The sequence below is a fragment of the Arachis ipaensis genome, chromosome B4, assembly GCF_059453495.1.
Source record: "Arachis ipaensis isolate K30076 ecotype BB chromosome B4, ASM5945349v1, whole genome shotgun sequence".
Lineage (NCBI taxonomy): Eukaryota > Viridiplantae > Streptophyta > Magnoliopsida > Fabales > Fabaceae > Arachis > Arachis ipaensis.
In genome coordinates, this window is record NC_142439.1 from 100,875,765 (window position 1) to 100,889,333 (window position 13,569).

At 41.7% G+C, this 13,569-nt stretch overlaps 1 protein-coding gene across 1 annotated transcript; it reads left to right on the top strand.

Moving 5' to 3' along the window:
• Window positions 1-5,135: 5,135 nt before the first annotated feature.
• On the top strand, window positions 5,136-5,645 carry LOC107636579 (uncharacterized). Its single transcript, XM_016340079.1, has one exon. The coding sequence runs from the start codon at window positions 5,136-5,138 to the stop codon at window positions 5,643-5,645; it is 510 nt and encodes a 169-aa protein (XP_016195565.1).
• The last annotated feature ends 7,924 nt before the right edge of the window (window positions 5,646-13,569 follow it).

Here is a 13,569-nt window from a genome sequence, read left to right on the forward strand (position 1 = left end):
TTACATCATCTACCTCTTTCTCTCATCTAAAAAGACCATAGAATTGATGAATTCTCATTCAACTGATGAAATTACATGAACTATATAATGAAATTGTGGGACATTTCTTTGATATAAGTCTTGCTTGAATTTCAGGTGAAAAGAGCAACAACAGAGGGAAAAAGCAAGAAAAAGGAGCTGGGCATGTGTGCTGGGCATGCCACTTCATGCAAATGCCACCATTTTGGATGGGCATGGCACGCCAACTATGAGGCGTGGCATGCCAGCGATGAGGCATGGCACGCCAACTATTATTCCCAGGGAGCAGGATTTGAGGGATTATTATGGGCGTGGCACACCAACTATACCTCCCAGAAAGAGTCCATGAAGAACTTCAATGGGTGTGGCATGCCAAGACCAGGCGTGGCATGCCAGCTATCTTTCCTAGAACATGGATGGACAAGCTTTACAATGCGCATGGCATGCCAGTTATGTTTTCAAGAAAAGGGAACTCCAAGCTTTATAATGGACGGTGGCACGCCAGGTATTCTGGCCAGAGAGGGATCTTTGAAGACTTGCAAGGGGCATGGCACACCAGCTCTATCCTCCACAATGGGCGTGGCACGCCAGGTCGAAGGCATGGCACGCCAGTTCAATTGAGCAGAGGAGAAAGGAAGAAGCAGCATCGAAGGCGTGCCACTTGGTACTTTGGGCGTGGAACGCCAAGCTTGTGAGTTTAACCATCATCATGAGCGTGCCACTTGAGTCCTGGGCGTGGCATGCCAGTTCACCAAACTAGAAAAGGTGCATAAAACTCCAACAAGGGTGTGGCACGCCATGTCGAAGGCGTGGCACGCCAATACAAACTCCCAGAGAAGAAGGGACAAGGACTCATCGAAGGCGTGCCACTTGAGACTTCAGGCGTGGCACGCCAACCTTGTTCACACCATGCGCGTCACTTGAGTCCTGGGCATGGCACGCTAGCTTACTGGACTAGAAGGGAATGTTCATCCACCACAATGGGCGTGGCATGCCAGACCCAGACGTGGCACGACAGTTCAAACTTCCAGAAAAGAGATTGGAGACCTTAATGAAGGCGTGGCATGCCAGACCTTGGCGTGGCACGCCAGTACAAGTGACCAGAAAAGAAGAGTGATGAGCTTAACAAGAGCATGGCACGCTAGTTCAAAAGTCCAAAAGAGGAGCTTGAAGATATCAATATGGGCATGCCACTTTGGATCTTTGGCGTGGCACGCCAGTTCAATATACATCATGGACATGCTACTTGAGAGATGGGCATGGCACGCCAAGCCGGCTTCACTAAGGGGGCCTGCCACCTGGTAGCCAGGCGTGGCACGCCAAGCCAAGCTGATGAGCTGGGCGTGGCACGCCAGTCACATGCCGCACACACATCACTCACATGCCTAAATTTAATGGTTTTTCTCTTTAGTTTTCAATTGTAATTTTCTTTTCCTTGTGTAATTTTCATTTCCAATAATAGGAGTAGTATAAATACCCCTTGAAGAGTACTGAAAAGGGGTTGGTGGCTTAGTTTGGAATTTGGACTTCACCTACTTTATCTTCTTCCATCTCTTGTACTTTTCTCTAAGCCATGAGTAGCTAAACTCCTTCTCATTGGGGGAGGGAGCTCTGTTGTACTTGATAGATTAACTGGTAGTGAATTTCTTCTACTCTTCATCTCTCTTCTATTTGTTAGAAGGAATTTCGTTCTTCATGTTTAGTGTTCAATTATCTTGGAAAAGCAATTGAATGCAAATTGGGTTTCATGGGAGCCTTGGAAAAGAAAACGTGAAACCATGCTTGAAATCCCTTCTCTCATTGAGTAGAACTGGGTTTTGGGATTGGATATGGTGATATGAAATATACCCAATTATTTGGATCTATGAGGATGTGTGGTAAAATCAGGGTCAAGCTTATCTCTCTTTGTGAGCAATTAGACCAAGGAATTAGCTGATTATCAAGATTTGAGAGATTGAATCACCAAGAAATTGGGGTTCAATTAATGATAATTGCCAAGAGGTTAATGAGTTACATGATTGAAGACGAAATGATCTAAATTTTAATCCAAAGAGAGCAACATCTCCCAACTCTAATGAATCTTCCCTATTCTTATCTTCCCTATTTGTTCCGAGGGTTACTTGAAACGTTGAGGTCGATCTCAGACGAGATCTTCTGGTTTGGCCAAGCCTGTCCTGTCTGACTTGTTGAAGCTTGAGGTGCTGCTAGTCCTTGATCACTGGGGGAGGGGGTACCTGCAAGAGACTTCGATGCTTAAGTCAGTACGGGCTTTAGGCAGGTTTTTTGTAGAATTAGAGTATGAGTTATACTTGGGTGCTCCAGTGTATTTATAGTGGTGTTTGACGATCTCTCTTTGAGATAAGTTTGTTATCTTATCTTATCTTTTGTGGGTGAGATCATATCTTTGGCCAACCGCACCTTAGTAGGCGGCGGGGCTTCGTTTTTGGACTTCTTTGGGCTTTCATGACGATCTTCTGAGCTCCCTGTAAAGAGGTCGGTAGTGGACCAACCTCTCATGAGGTCGGTCTTCTTGATTTCAGCCAACCCGGCCCTTATAGCTCGGACCAGTGTATGAACAGTATTATTTATAGCTTTCTTTAATTTCTGCTACCAACCCATTCCCCATTACAATTCAGTCATTTATATTTTTGCAATTTACTTTCATGTTCTTTATGATTCTGCACTTTATTGCTTCCCTTTATTTTTATGTCATTTACAATTTTGTTATTTAGAATTCTACACTCAACAATTAGTCTTGATTAGCTTGACTAAATCACCCAGTGACTAAAGTTGTTCAATCAATCAATCTCTATGGGATTTGACCTCACTCATTGTGAGTTATTACTTGACGATAATTTGGTATACTTGCCAAAAGGAATTTATTGTTGTGATGCAGTAAATTCTAGTCAATCAAGTTTATGGTGCCGTTGCCGGGGATTAAATTTGAATTGACAATCATTAAGTTAATGGGTACTTAGATTAAGCATTTTCTTTACTTTGTTAATTCCTTTAATTTCAATTCCTTATCTTCTTTATTTCTTTTAGCACTTGAATCCTCAATTATCCATTGTATATATATATCCATTCCAATAAGTAGCATACTAACTGTTTGATACTTTGCATCAACCAAACATGACTTACCCACCCTTCTTCTAAAAGGGTGTTCATCCTTGTTTTAGATTGTGTTTTGTGTTGTGTATGACAAGGAAGAGATGGCATTTCTAAGACTAAAAAGTGAGGCAGTAGCAAGAGGCAAAAGGGTAGTTGGTGAAGAAGAAGAAGAGAATCCAACCCAAAATATGGAGGGTGAAGCATACAATCATCAAGATGAAGTAGTGGGCAACCATGCTCCCCCACAGGAGAAAAGAGTATTAGGCTCCTTCATCAATCCCATCCCTAGGAATTGTGGGAGCAGCATTTTGAAACCCACCATACATGCCAACAACTTTGAGCTCAAACCACAGTTAATTACTTTTGTTTAGAATAGCTGCTCATTTGGAGGAAATGCTCAAGAAGATCCAAATCAACATCTAACCACCTTCTTGAGAATCTGTGACACAGTGAAGGCTAATGGTGTTCACCCTGACACCTATAGACTGCTTTTGTTCCCCTTTTCTCTTAGGGACAAAGCTTCCAAGTGGCTGGAATAATTCCCAAAAGAGAGTTTGATAACTTGGGAAGAGGTGGTGAATAAGTTCTTGCGAAAATTCTACCCTCCCCAAAGAGTTATCAAGTTGAGAACTGAGGTACAAATATTCAGACAACAAGATGGAAAGACTCTCTACGAAGCTTGGGAGAGATATAAAGAGCTAACAAGAAAATGCCCTCCGGACATGTTCAACGAGTGGGTGCAGCTGCACATTTTCTATGAAGGATTGTCTTAAGAGGCAAAGAATGCTTTAGATCACTCTTCAGGAGGCTACCTTAATACCAAGAAAACAATTGAAGAGGCCATAGATATCACAGAAACTGTGGCTAACAATGAGTATTTCTATGCCTCCGATAGAAACCCAAGGAGGGGAGTAATGGAGCTAAACCCGATGGATGCTCTGCTGGCTCAAAACAAGGTGATCACAACTCAATTGGCAGCTCTAACCAAGCAAATGGAGAAGAATCAAGTCTCAGCAATTAATACTCAAGCATCAGTGCAAGAAGGAGCTAGTCCGGAAGCTGAATATGAATGGGAGCAGGCCAACTATGTGAACAATCCACCCAGACAACCATATGATCCCAATGCCAAAACCTACAACTCAGGATAGAAGAATCACTCAAATTTTGGGTGGGGGAACCAGCAAAACCAATCCCATGACTATAAGCCATACCACTCCAACCTGTACAACAACCCCAGCCATCAATCACACAATCATAGATCCTACCACAACTCACATAATGCCCCCTTCTAACCCAATCAACAGTCACACAGCAACCATTCTCAAAATACATCATCCTCAACCCCACAACCATGTGATGACAGTGACAAATTTGCAAGATTGAAAGCCATGATGACACGAATGGCAGGAGATATTGCTGCTGCTGCAGAGAGACAAGCACACACTGACAAAAAGATAGATGCATACCAAGAAGAGGTCAGATCCAATATAAAGAACCAAAGGACAACAATCACAAAACTGGAAGCACAATTTGGATACCTATCCAAGAAGATGCCCATGTCTACAAATGCATTCCCAAATGATACCATGACTAACCCAAGGGGGGAATGAAAGGCTATCACATTAAGAAGTGAGAAAGTGGTGAAGGAGGCATCCTCAAGCCATAACTTGCAAGAAGAAGAGGCTGTCAATGACTCAGAAATCAAGGAGAAAGAAGAGATACATACCGCAGCCCCACCAAAGCAAGTCTTGAAGCCCTATATATCAAAGGCACCCTACCCACAAAGGCTGAGAAAAGATGGGCAGGACAGCCAGTTTTCTAGGTTCTTAGAAGTCTTTAAGAAGCTTCAAATTAACATACATTTTGCTGAAGCACTAGAGCAAATGCCACTCTATGCCAAGTTCCTAAAAGAGCTCATGACTAAGAAAAAAAATTGGGGAGAAAAAGAAATTGTAGTGCTCATAGAGGAATGTAGTGCCATCATACAAAAGAAGCTTTTCCAAAAGATGAAGGATCCTGAGAGCTTCCAAATCCCATGCATTATAGGGGATATTAGCATTGAGAAAGCATTGTGTGACCTAGGAGCTTGCATCAATCTTATGTCCATGGCCATGTTGAAGAGAATGAGAATTGAAGAGGCCAAACCAACAAGGATGGCACTTCAACTAGCTGACAAGACATTCAAGTTTCCCCATGGAGTAGTAGAGGACTTATTGGTTAAGGTGGGAGAGTTCATCTTTCCAGCTGATTTTGTAGTACTTGATATGGAAAAAGAGGCTAATGCATCAATCATACTAGGGAGGCCATTCTTGGTAATAGCTGGGGCTATAATTGATGTACAAAAGGGAGAATTAGTCCTAAGGCTACACGATGAAAAGATGGTATTCAATGTTTTTACTGCCATGAGTTACCCAAAGGAATCCATTGGAGAATGTATGATGGTAGACACAATGGAGAAACTGGTTCAAGGAGTCCTAGAAGAAGATCAATTTGAAGATGTAATGGAGCAAGAGTGATAAACCCATATTTTATGATATATTTTGTGCTTAATCTGAGTGATTTATTCAATCCTTCACCCACTTATTCATATTATTTGCATGGTTTTACTTTTCCTTCCTTATTATATGATGTATGTGAAAAACATGTTTCCTATGCTTTAAAATTAATTATTTTAATTACCTTTATTTCCATTCGATGCCGTGATTCGTGTGTTGAGTAGTTTCAGATCTTCAAAGGTAGGAATGACTTAAAGGATGGAAAGAAAATATACAAAAATGGAAGGAAAGCACAAAACAGAGTTTTTGAAGAAACTGGCAGCCACGCGATCGCATGGGCGATGCGGTCGCATGCCAGCGCGAAAAGGCATTGACGTGGCGCGCCTCGAGCAAAACACATATGACGCGGTCGCATGACTGATGCGACCGCGTGACAAAGAAAACTCCGAATGACGTGACTGTGTGACCCACGCAGACGTGTGACAGAGGCCACGCACCAGAAATTGCAAAAAACACTCATAGCGAATTTTGAAGCCCTTTTTGGCCCAGATCCAAGTCCAGAAGGCATAGACCAGAGGTTATGAAGTGGGAGAATGCATCCATTCAGAAAGAGAGTCTCCACTTTAGTTAGTTTTCATGATTTAGATTTAGTTTTGAGAGAGGTTCTCTCCCCTCTCTCCTCTCTTTAGGATTAGGATTTAGAATTAGGATTTTATGCGCTTTCAGGATTATCTCTTTATCAGGTTTAATATTCCCTTTTATTTACTTTTGCAATTTAATTTATGAATTCTTCCATGTTACAGATTACTCTTTTGAATTAATGTTATTTGAGGTATTTCAGTTTATTATTGCTTTCTTTTATTTACATTATTGTTATTCCCATCTGAAGACATTTTTATTCCAGTAGATTTACTTTTCTCCTTTTGGTCTTGGTTAAGAAATCAGTAACTCAGGAGTTATCAAACTCAAACATGATTGATAATTGTTATCTTTGTTAATTAAATTGAACTTCAATAATCCCAATCTTTTCTTAGGAAATAAATAGGATCTGAAGATCAAACCAATTAATCCCTTGACCTTCCTTTATCTTAGTAAAGGTTAACAAAGTGGAATTAAGATTCAATTCTCATCATCATTGATAAGGATAACTAGGATATGACCTCTAATTTCTCATACCTTGCCAAAAGTTTATTTATAGTCATTTATTTATTTTACTTGCCATTTAAATTACTTGTTCTTCATTTACTTTATTTGCTAATTAGACTATTCACTCCTCATTCTCAAAACCCCAATTTACAATCTCCATAACCAATAATAAGAACATACTTCCCTGCAGTTCCTTGAGAAGACGACCCGAGGTTCGAATACTTCGGTTATCAATTTATTTAGGGGTTTGTTACTTGTGACAACCAAAACGTTTGTAAGAATCGTTGATTTCTTGGTTTAGTAACTATACTTGCAACGAGAGTTTACTATAACCTCTAAACCATCAATCTTCAGTTCTTTCAAAATAGCGCCGTTGCCGGGGAAGTGCAATCGTGTGCCTTATTATTGGTTATTGTAAATATTTTTCTTTTACTTGTTTATTTGTCTTTATTCTCCCCTTTTTATTTCTATTAGCTACTATGAATTCTCACTCCTTTCGCTTTGAGTTTGGTTCTAATGTTATTGAAAGGAATGGAAGTTATAGCAGGAACATGCATCAAGGTCAAAACAATCAAAGATGGATGGAGCCAAGAGGATCTGATCAACCCTTTAGGCAACAACACCCTCCAAGATATCATGGACAAAGACCATTCTACAATGCATACCAAGCCAATAGACATGGTGGACAACCCTGCAATTACCCACAAGCCCCACCATGTGTTTATAGACCATCCTCTCAACATAACTTCGAACCACCACACTCACAAGCTCCTTTTCACCGTTCACCACCGTATGATCCTCATCTACCCCGATTCCAGTCCAATTACTCCCAAACATCACCACTTCCCCATGTACCATATCCAAATCTATCACCCCGAGAATCAGAGGTTCGCCTCAAGGAAACAGTAGATCAACTTCAAACAACCCTTCATCAACTAAAACAAGCAGTAAGTCTATTATCTTCTAGATGTTCGAACATTCAAGGACCTCCCACAGCTCCATGTGGACAATCTAACGAAGAGCGTAGCATGAAGGAGATACTAGAAACTCCAGTGGACAAGACAGAGCATGGCTTCGTCCTGGAACAAGTAGAGGAAGCTGTCATTATAAAAGAAGAAGAGTTGGTTGAAAACTTAGGAGACGCTGAACCTCCATGGGAATCCAAAGTTGTGGAGCATTCTGTCAAGGATGTTACAATTGATGCTAAAGAGGATTGTGCGCAATCCCCAGAGCAATTCTTTCATGAAGAACTAGACAGAACAACCCAAGAAGCAAGTCTCCTTGATAATGATAATCTCAAGTCAAGTTCTTCTAGTAATGAGCTTGCATCCGCAAGTGAATTCTCTGAGATCGAAGAATCTTCCCCGAGTGAATATGAAGATGATACGGAGGTAGATTTCTCTCAACCTCCAGTCTATGACTTAAGTGATGAGGAAGACATAGATGGCTTTGATCAGGACATAGATACATTTGAAGAATCTTGCAAAGAAGTGGAGAAATTCACAGAAGAGCACAAGAGAGTAGAACTCACAGAACCACTGGAACCACCTATCCCAAGGCCATTACCATCCAATACAAGTTTCATGTGGGTACAATCCTTAATCTTTAACTGTGTTTTTCCACTTGAATATGGTTTGCTTGAAACAGATGGCCAGCTTAGAGCTCTCTGCGGCTTTAAGAGTAAGCGGGAAATGGCTCGTACTCAGAGCTGGTGCACAAGGTTTAATAAGGTTCCACGCTTCAACTCGAAGTGCACGGATTGGCATCATGATCAATCAGATGGATCTCGGAAAACGTTTGGTTATCCTGGTGAGAATCTAATTTCTAAACCGCTCGAAAGGAAAAATATAGATCAAGACGAAGGCGGATTTAAAAGACAAGTTTGGGATCCTGGAATCTATGCTGACATTCGTCACCCCAGGAGCCTGACAATCTGTTTGAAGCTGCTCAGAAGCTTCACATGCCTAGTTTGGGACCCCGGAGGCTATTGGCATTCCAAGCATTGGTGGAGATTTATGGATGAATTCAAGCATAAGCCACCATAACAGGAAGCTCATCCAATGTCCAACTTAAGGACTTTAAATAAAAGTGCTAGGTGGGAGACAACCCACCATGGTATGATCGTTCCTTTTTTTTAATTTTAATTTTATTTTGTTTTGTTTATTTTTTAGTTTTATTTTACTTCATTGAACCTGGAATCATGCATAAAATTCATATTAGCATTGCATTCTGCATTTTACACAAAAAAAAGGGTGTGCGACGCGACCGCATTATCCATGCGATCGCGTCAAGTTGCAAAAAACACTTCCCATGCGACCGCGTCATTCACGCGGCCGCGTGACCTGGAGATCGGCGTAAAGATCCAACGTCTAGAAAGTTAGGCTGGAATCGTGCGGCCATTGTGCGTTTCGCACAAACGGCCCACGCGATCGCATCACTTGCACAACATCAATCCCACGCGACAGCGTGAGCGACACGATCACGTCGCATGGATTACACAACATCCCAAAAAGGAGACAGAGAGTTACGCTGAAACGACGCTGGATTCGTGCGTTTAGCACAATTTCCAGCGACGCGATCGCATGCCCCAGGCGATCGCGTCATTCACTCTTTAGCTATTCCATGCAATCGCGCCACTCACGCGATCGCGTCGACCCCTATATTACTCCAGCCACGCGACCGCGTGTCCTACGCGATCGCGTGGATTCAAATTTATAACCCCCAGTCACGCGAACCCTACCATTTGTGCCCCCCCCCCAAACCCTTCTCCTTCCTCTCTTCTTCTCCGATCACACCACCACCACCCAGCCACCATCACCGAACGACCGCCACCCCGCCGACCACCCAGACCCCGCCGCCACCCACCCCCCTTCCTTCCCCCCTCCCCCCTTTTTCTTCTTCTTCCTTCTTCTTCCTTCCTTACCACCCCTGCCCTCCTCCGCGATCACCACCACCGCGCCGCCGTCACCGCCCAGTGCCACCCACGCCCCCCTTCCTTCCCCTAACCCCCTACCCCCATTACCCCTACCTTTCCCTCCCTGCCCCCGAACAGCAGCCACTGCCGCCACACCACCCTCCTCTGCCGCGCCAGACAACACCGCCACCATCCCCAGCCACCTCTCTGCCCCACTCTCCTTAAATTCGCCTACCAGGTTCCGACGAACGCCACCCTTTTATCCCTTCGTAGCTAATTCATATTTTTTCTGTTTATGTTCATATTTAGGCTAGTTAGTTATGCATGTTGTAGTGGATTTTAGGTTGTTAGGTAGCCTAGGATGTGGTTAGTGGATTTAGGCCTGTTTAATTGCCCTGTTCTTGTTTCTTGTTTTATCAATTCGCAATTCTGCTGTTGCTATATGTTAGTAATGTTCATATGCTACTCTTCAAGTTCATGCTGCTATGCTCTTTCTTATTCATACTATTTAATTGCAGCTTTAATTTTGATTCATATGAACTATTCTGTTGCTGTTTATTTTCTGGGACAATCCAATTTTAGCCGGAATGCTGCCCAAATTTCTGTAAAATGTTTCCATTCATGTCTTGGTTTTGGCATTTTCAACTGTGCTTCCCTTAGATTTAACCAAACCAATTCATGAATGCCAGGGCAAGCTTTCTCATTCTCTTTGATTTCCTGGTTCATAAATTGCATTTTTGATGTTTAGATTCCAATTTTTGCTATTTCTATATCTATCTGAATCATCATCAACCTAATTTCCTTGTTTGGTTATGAGTTACCCGTAGCCTTTAATTGTGAATGGTTGTTACTTAGAAACTTATCATTATGCCACTTACATTAACCCACTTTTTACTAACTCACTAATTTTAACTTCTTAAACTCTTTTTCAATTCTAACCAACCTAACCTTTTATACTCTATCTTCTTGGTTTTTCACTTTCTCTTTAACCTTCTAACCATGGCATACTGATAATTTTTCCTACTTAACATGCCTTCTATTACATTTTGGATTGTGAATTCCTCTTTTCAGACTTTTAACTCCTATACAATCCTTAATGCACATTTACTTAACTCATTTTTCTTATTTTATTGCTCCTTTGCCACTTTGTGTTTCTTTTGACTATTTGCCTATTTGTTTTCCTATTTTTATTATATCCTGGTTTTCTATTTTTTCAGGATGTCTGCCACCCAGAGAAAGGGAAAAGCAAAGGCAACTACTAGCAAACATAAACGAGGAGAATCCGCTATGTCCATCATGGATATCATGCACGATGACTCCTGGCGGGAGAAAAACTTTACCCCGCAGGAGAAAGTCGACCAGTTACTTCTTGCTACTGATCCAGTAAAGTTTGCAAACCGATACTGTAAGCTGAGGTATCCGGTGTTTGTAACTTCCAGGAACCTGTACCTGGAGAGGACTCTGAAGATCCCAGAAGAACTCCAGCAATACACCTCTGAGCAAATCAAACGAAGAGGCTGGTTCTTCCTGGAAAGAAACTTGACTGAGGTCAATGCATCTTGGGTAAGAGAATTCTACTGCAATTACTTCAAGACTTCCCTAGATGCAGTGAACCTAAGAGGGAAGTAGATTCTGGTCACTGAAGAGGCCATAGAGGATGTTCTGAAACTTCTGCCTAAATCTGATCAGCTGGATGGTTATCAAAAAGCTGAGGAGGACATGCGCTTCATGAAATTTGATTGGGATGCAGTCAAGGCCAGGATAGCCCTTGACCCGACCGTTCCTTGGATTATGGGTCAAAACACTACCATGCCAAAGGGAATCAAGCGGATTTACTTGAATGATGAGGCTTGGCTATGGCATCAGATACTTAGCAACTTCATTATGCCGAGTACTCACGAGACTGAGATACCAGCCGCTATGATCATCCTCCTATGGTGTGTGATGGAGGGTAAGGACCTGTACCTGCCACGCTTTATCCGGTACTATATGGCCAGGGTCCACGTCCGAGGCACTCTTCCCTTTCCTTGCCTGATTACACAGCTAGGCCGTCGAGCTGACGTGCCTTAGGAGGATGCTGATGAAAAGCCACCTGCTGCAGAATGCAAGAAGATTATCCCTCATAGCAGGAACTTTCTAGCTTCTTTCTTCACTGCTACTGCTGAGACAGCCACACCATCTGCCGGGCCCTCTTCTTCCACAGCTACCCCAGCTACCCCTGCTACCATCACTGCACCTCCACTTGCCCCAGAGCCCGTCTATCATCTAGTGCACCGCCTGTTTCGACGGCTTGACCAGATGGAGCGTCGCAACAAGCGACGCTATGAGCACCTGAAGCTGATGATATGATCTGGTGACATCCCCTCCGAGCCTGACACACCATTTGAGGCATCTGAGGAGGAGGCGGATGATCACGAGGCAGAGACCCATCCACAGAGCGAGGCAGCAAAGGCAGGCACAGAGCAGGCCACGTCACATCAGGAGGCTCCGCCTCAGATCCAGGCTGTAGACCCCGAGATCCTTATCCAGTTAGCACCTCCTCTGCAGCAGGCAGATCCTCAGACCACCACCACAGAGACTCCAGCTACCCACCCTTCCAGTGATGACACCCCTTCACGCCCTGGTTGAGTGAGCATCACGGATGATGCTTCATTTTAAGTGTGGGGAGGTCGCCATCTCTGGCGTATTTTTTGGTGAACCACTACAGATTCTTTCATTTTATTTTGCTATTTTTCTGTATTTTTCTCTTTTTTTTTATTTTTATTCTCTTAGTACTTATAAATTGCTATTTTCATGTATTTATACTCTATTTTCTACATTTTGTATTTTCAGTTCATATTTTAGCCATTTAGTTTAGTTGCAATTCTAACTTATTAATTATAGAAATTGTGGATTGATTAGTATAGTTTACCCTTTTTAGCATAAGATAGATTAGTTTAATTTGAAAATATAAAAAGGGAGTAAACTAGGAACTTGAACATAATAGAAACAACCCACACCTTGTTTATATAGCATTATATGTTAGTTCGTTAACAACATTTCATCAAGGAGAAACTAAAACTTTAAAGCCATTCAAAATAAATTTTACATTGAGAATAATGGGAACTTTTAATTTTACTTGCATGACATACATAATTGATATATGATTTCTGAGTTAGAGAACACACAACCTGTGAGTTTTGAGCTTAATTGTATGGTTACATTCAAACCATAATTTTTATTCCTGTATGTTCCGTCCTTCTTATTTATTCTAATGTTCTTTACTTTGTTTTAATCTATATGTCCGATTGTAGAATAGAAATACATTCCAAGAGAGTGATTGAGGCCATTGTTTAATTTTAGCTCACTTATCCCAAAACAGCCTACCCTTTACATCACCTTTGTTAGCCCCCTTGAGAATGTGAATTAATTCAACTACATGTAAGCTTTATATACAAGTGGATAAAAAAATTTATTAGAATTGCATGATGCATCTAGGTAGTTGCATTTAGATTAGATTGCATTGCATGGCACTCCACCACTTTAACCTAACATTACTCTTGGACCTAGCATGAGGACATGCTATTGTTTAAGTGTGGGGAGGTTGATAAACCCATATTTTATGATATATTTTGTGCTTAATCTGAGTGATTTATTCAATCCTTCACCCACTTATTCATATTATTTGCATGGTTTTACTTTCCCTTCCTTATTATATGATGTATGTGAAAAACATGTTTCCTATGCTTTAAAATTAATTATTTTAATTACCTTTATTTCCATTCGATGTCGTGATTCGTGTGTTGAGTAGTTTCAGATCTTCTAAGGTAGGAATGACTTAAAGGATGGAAAGGAAACATACAAAAATGGAAGGAAAGCACAAAACAGAGTTTTTAAAGAAACTGG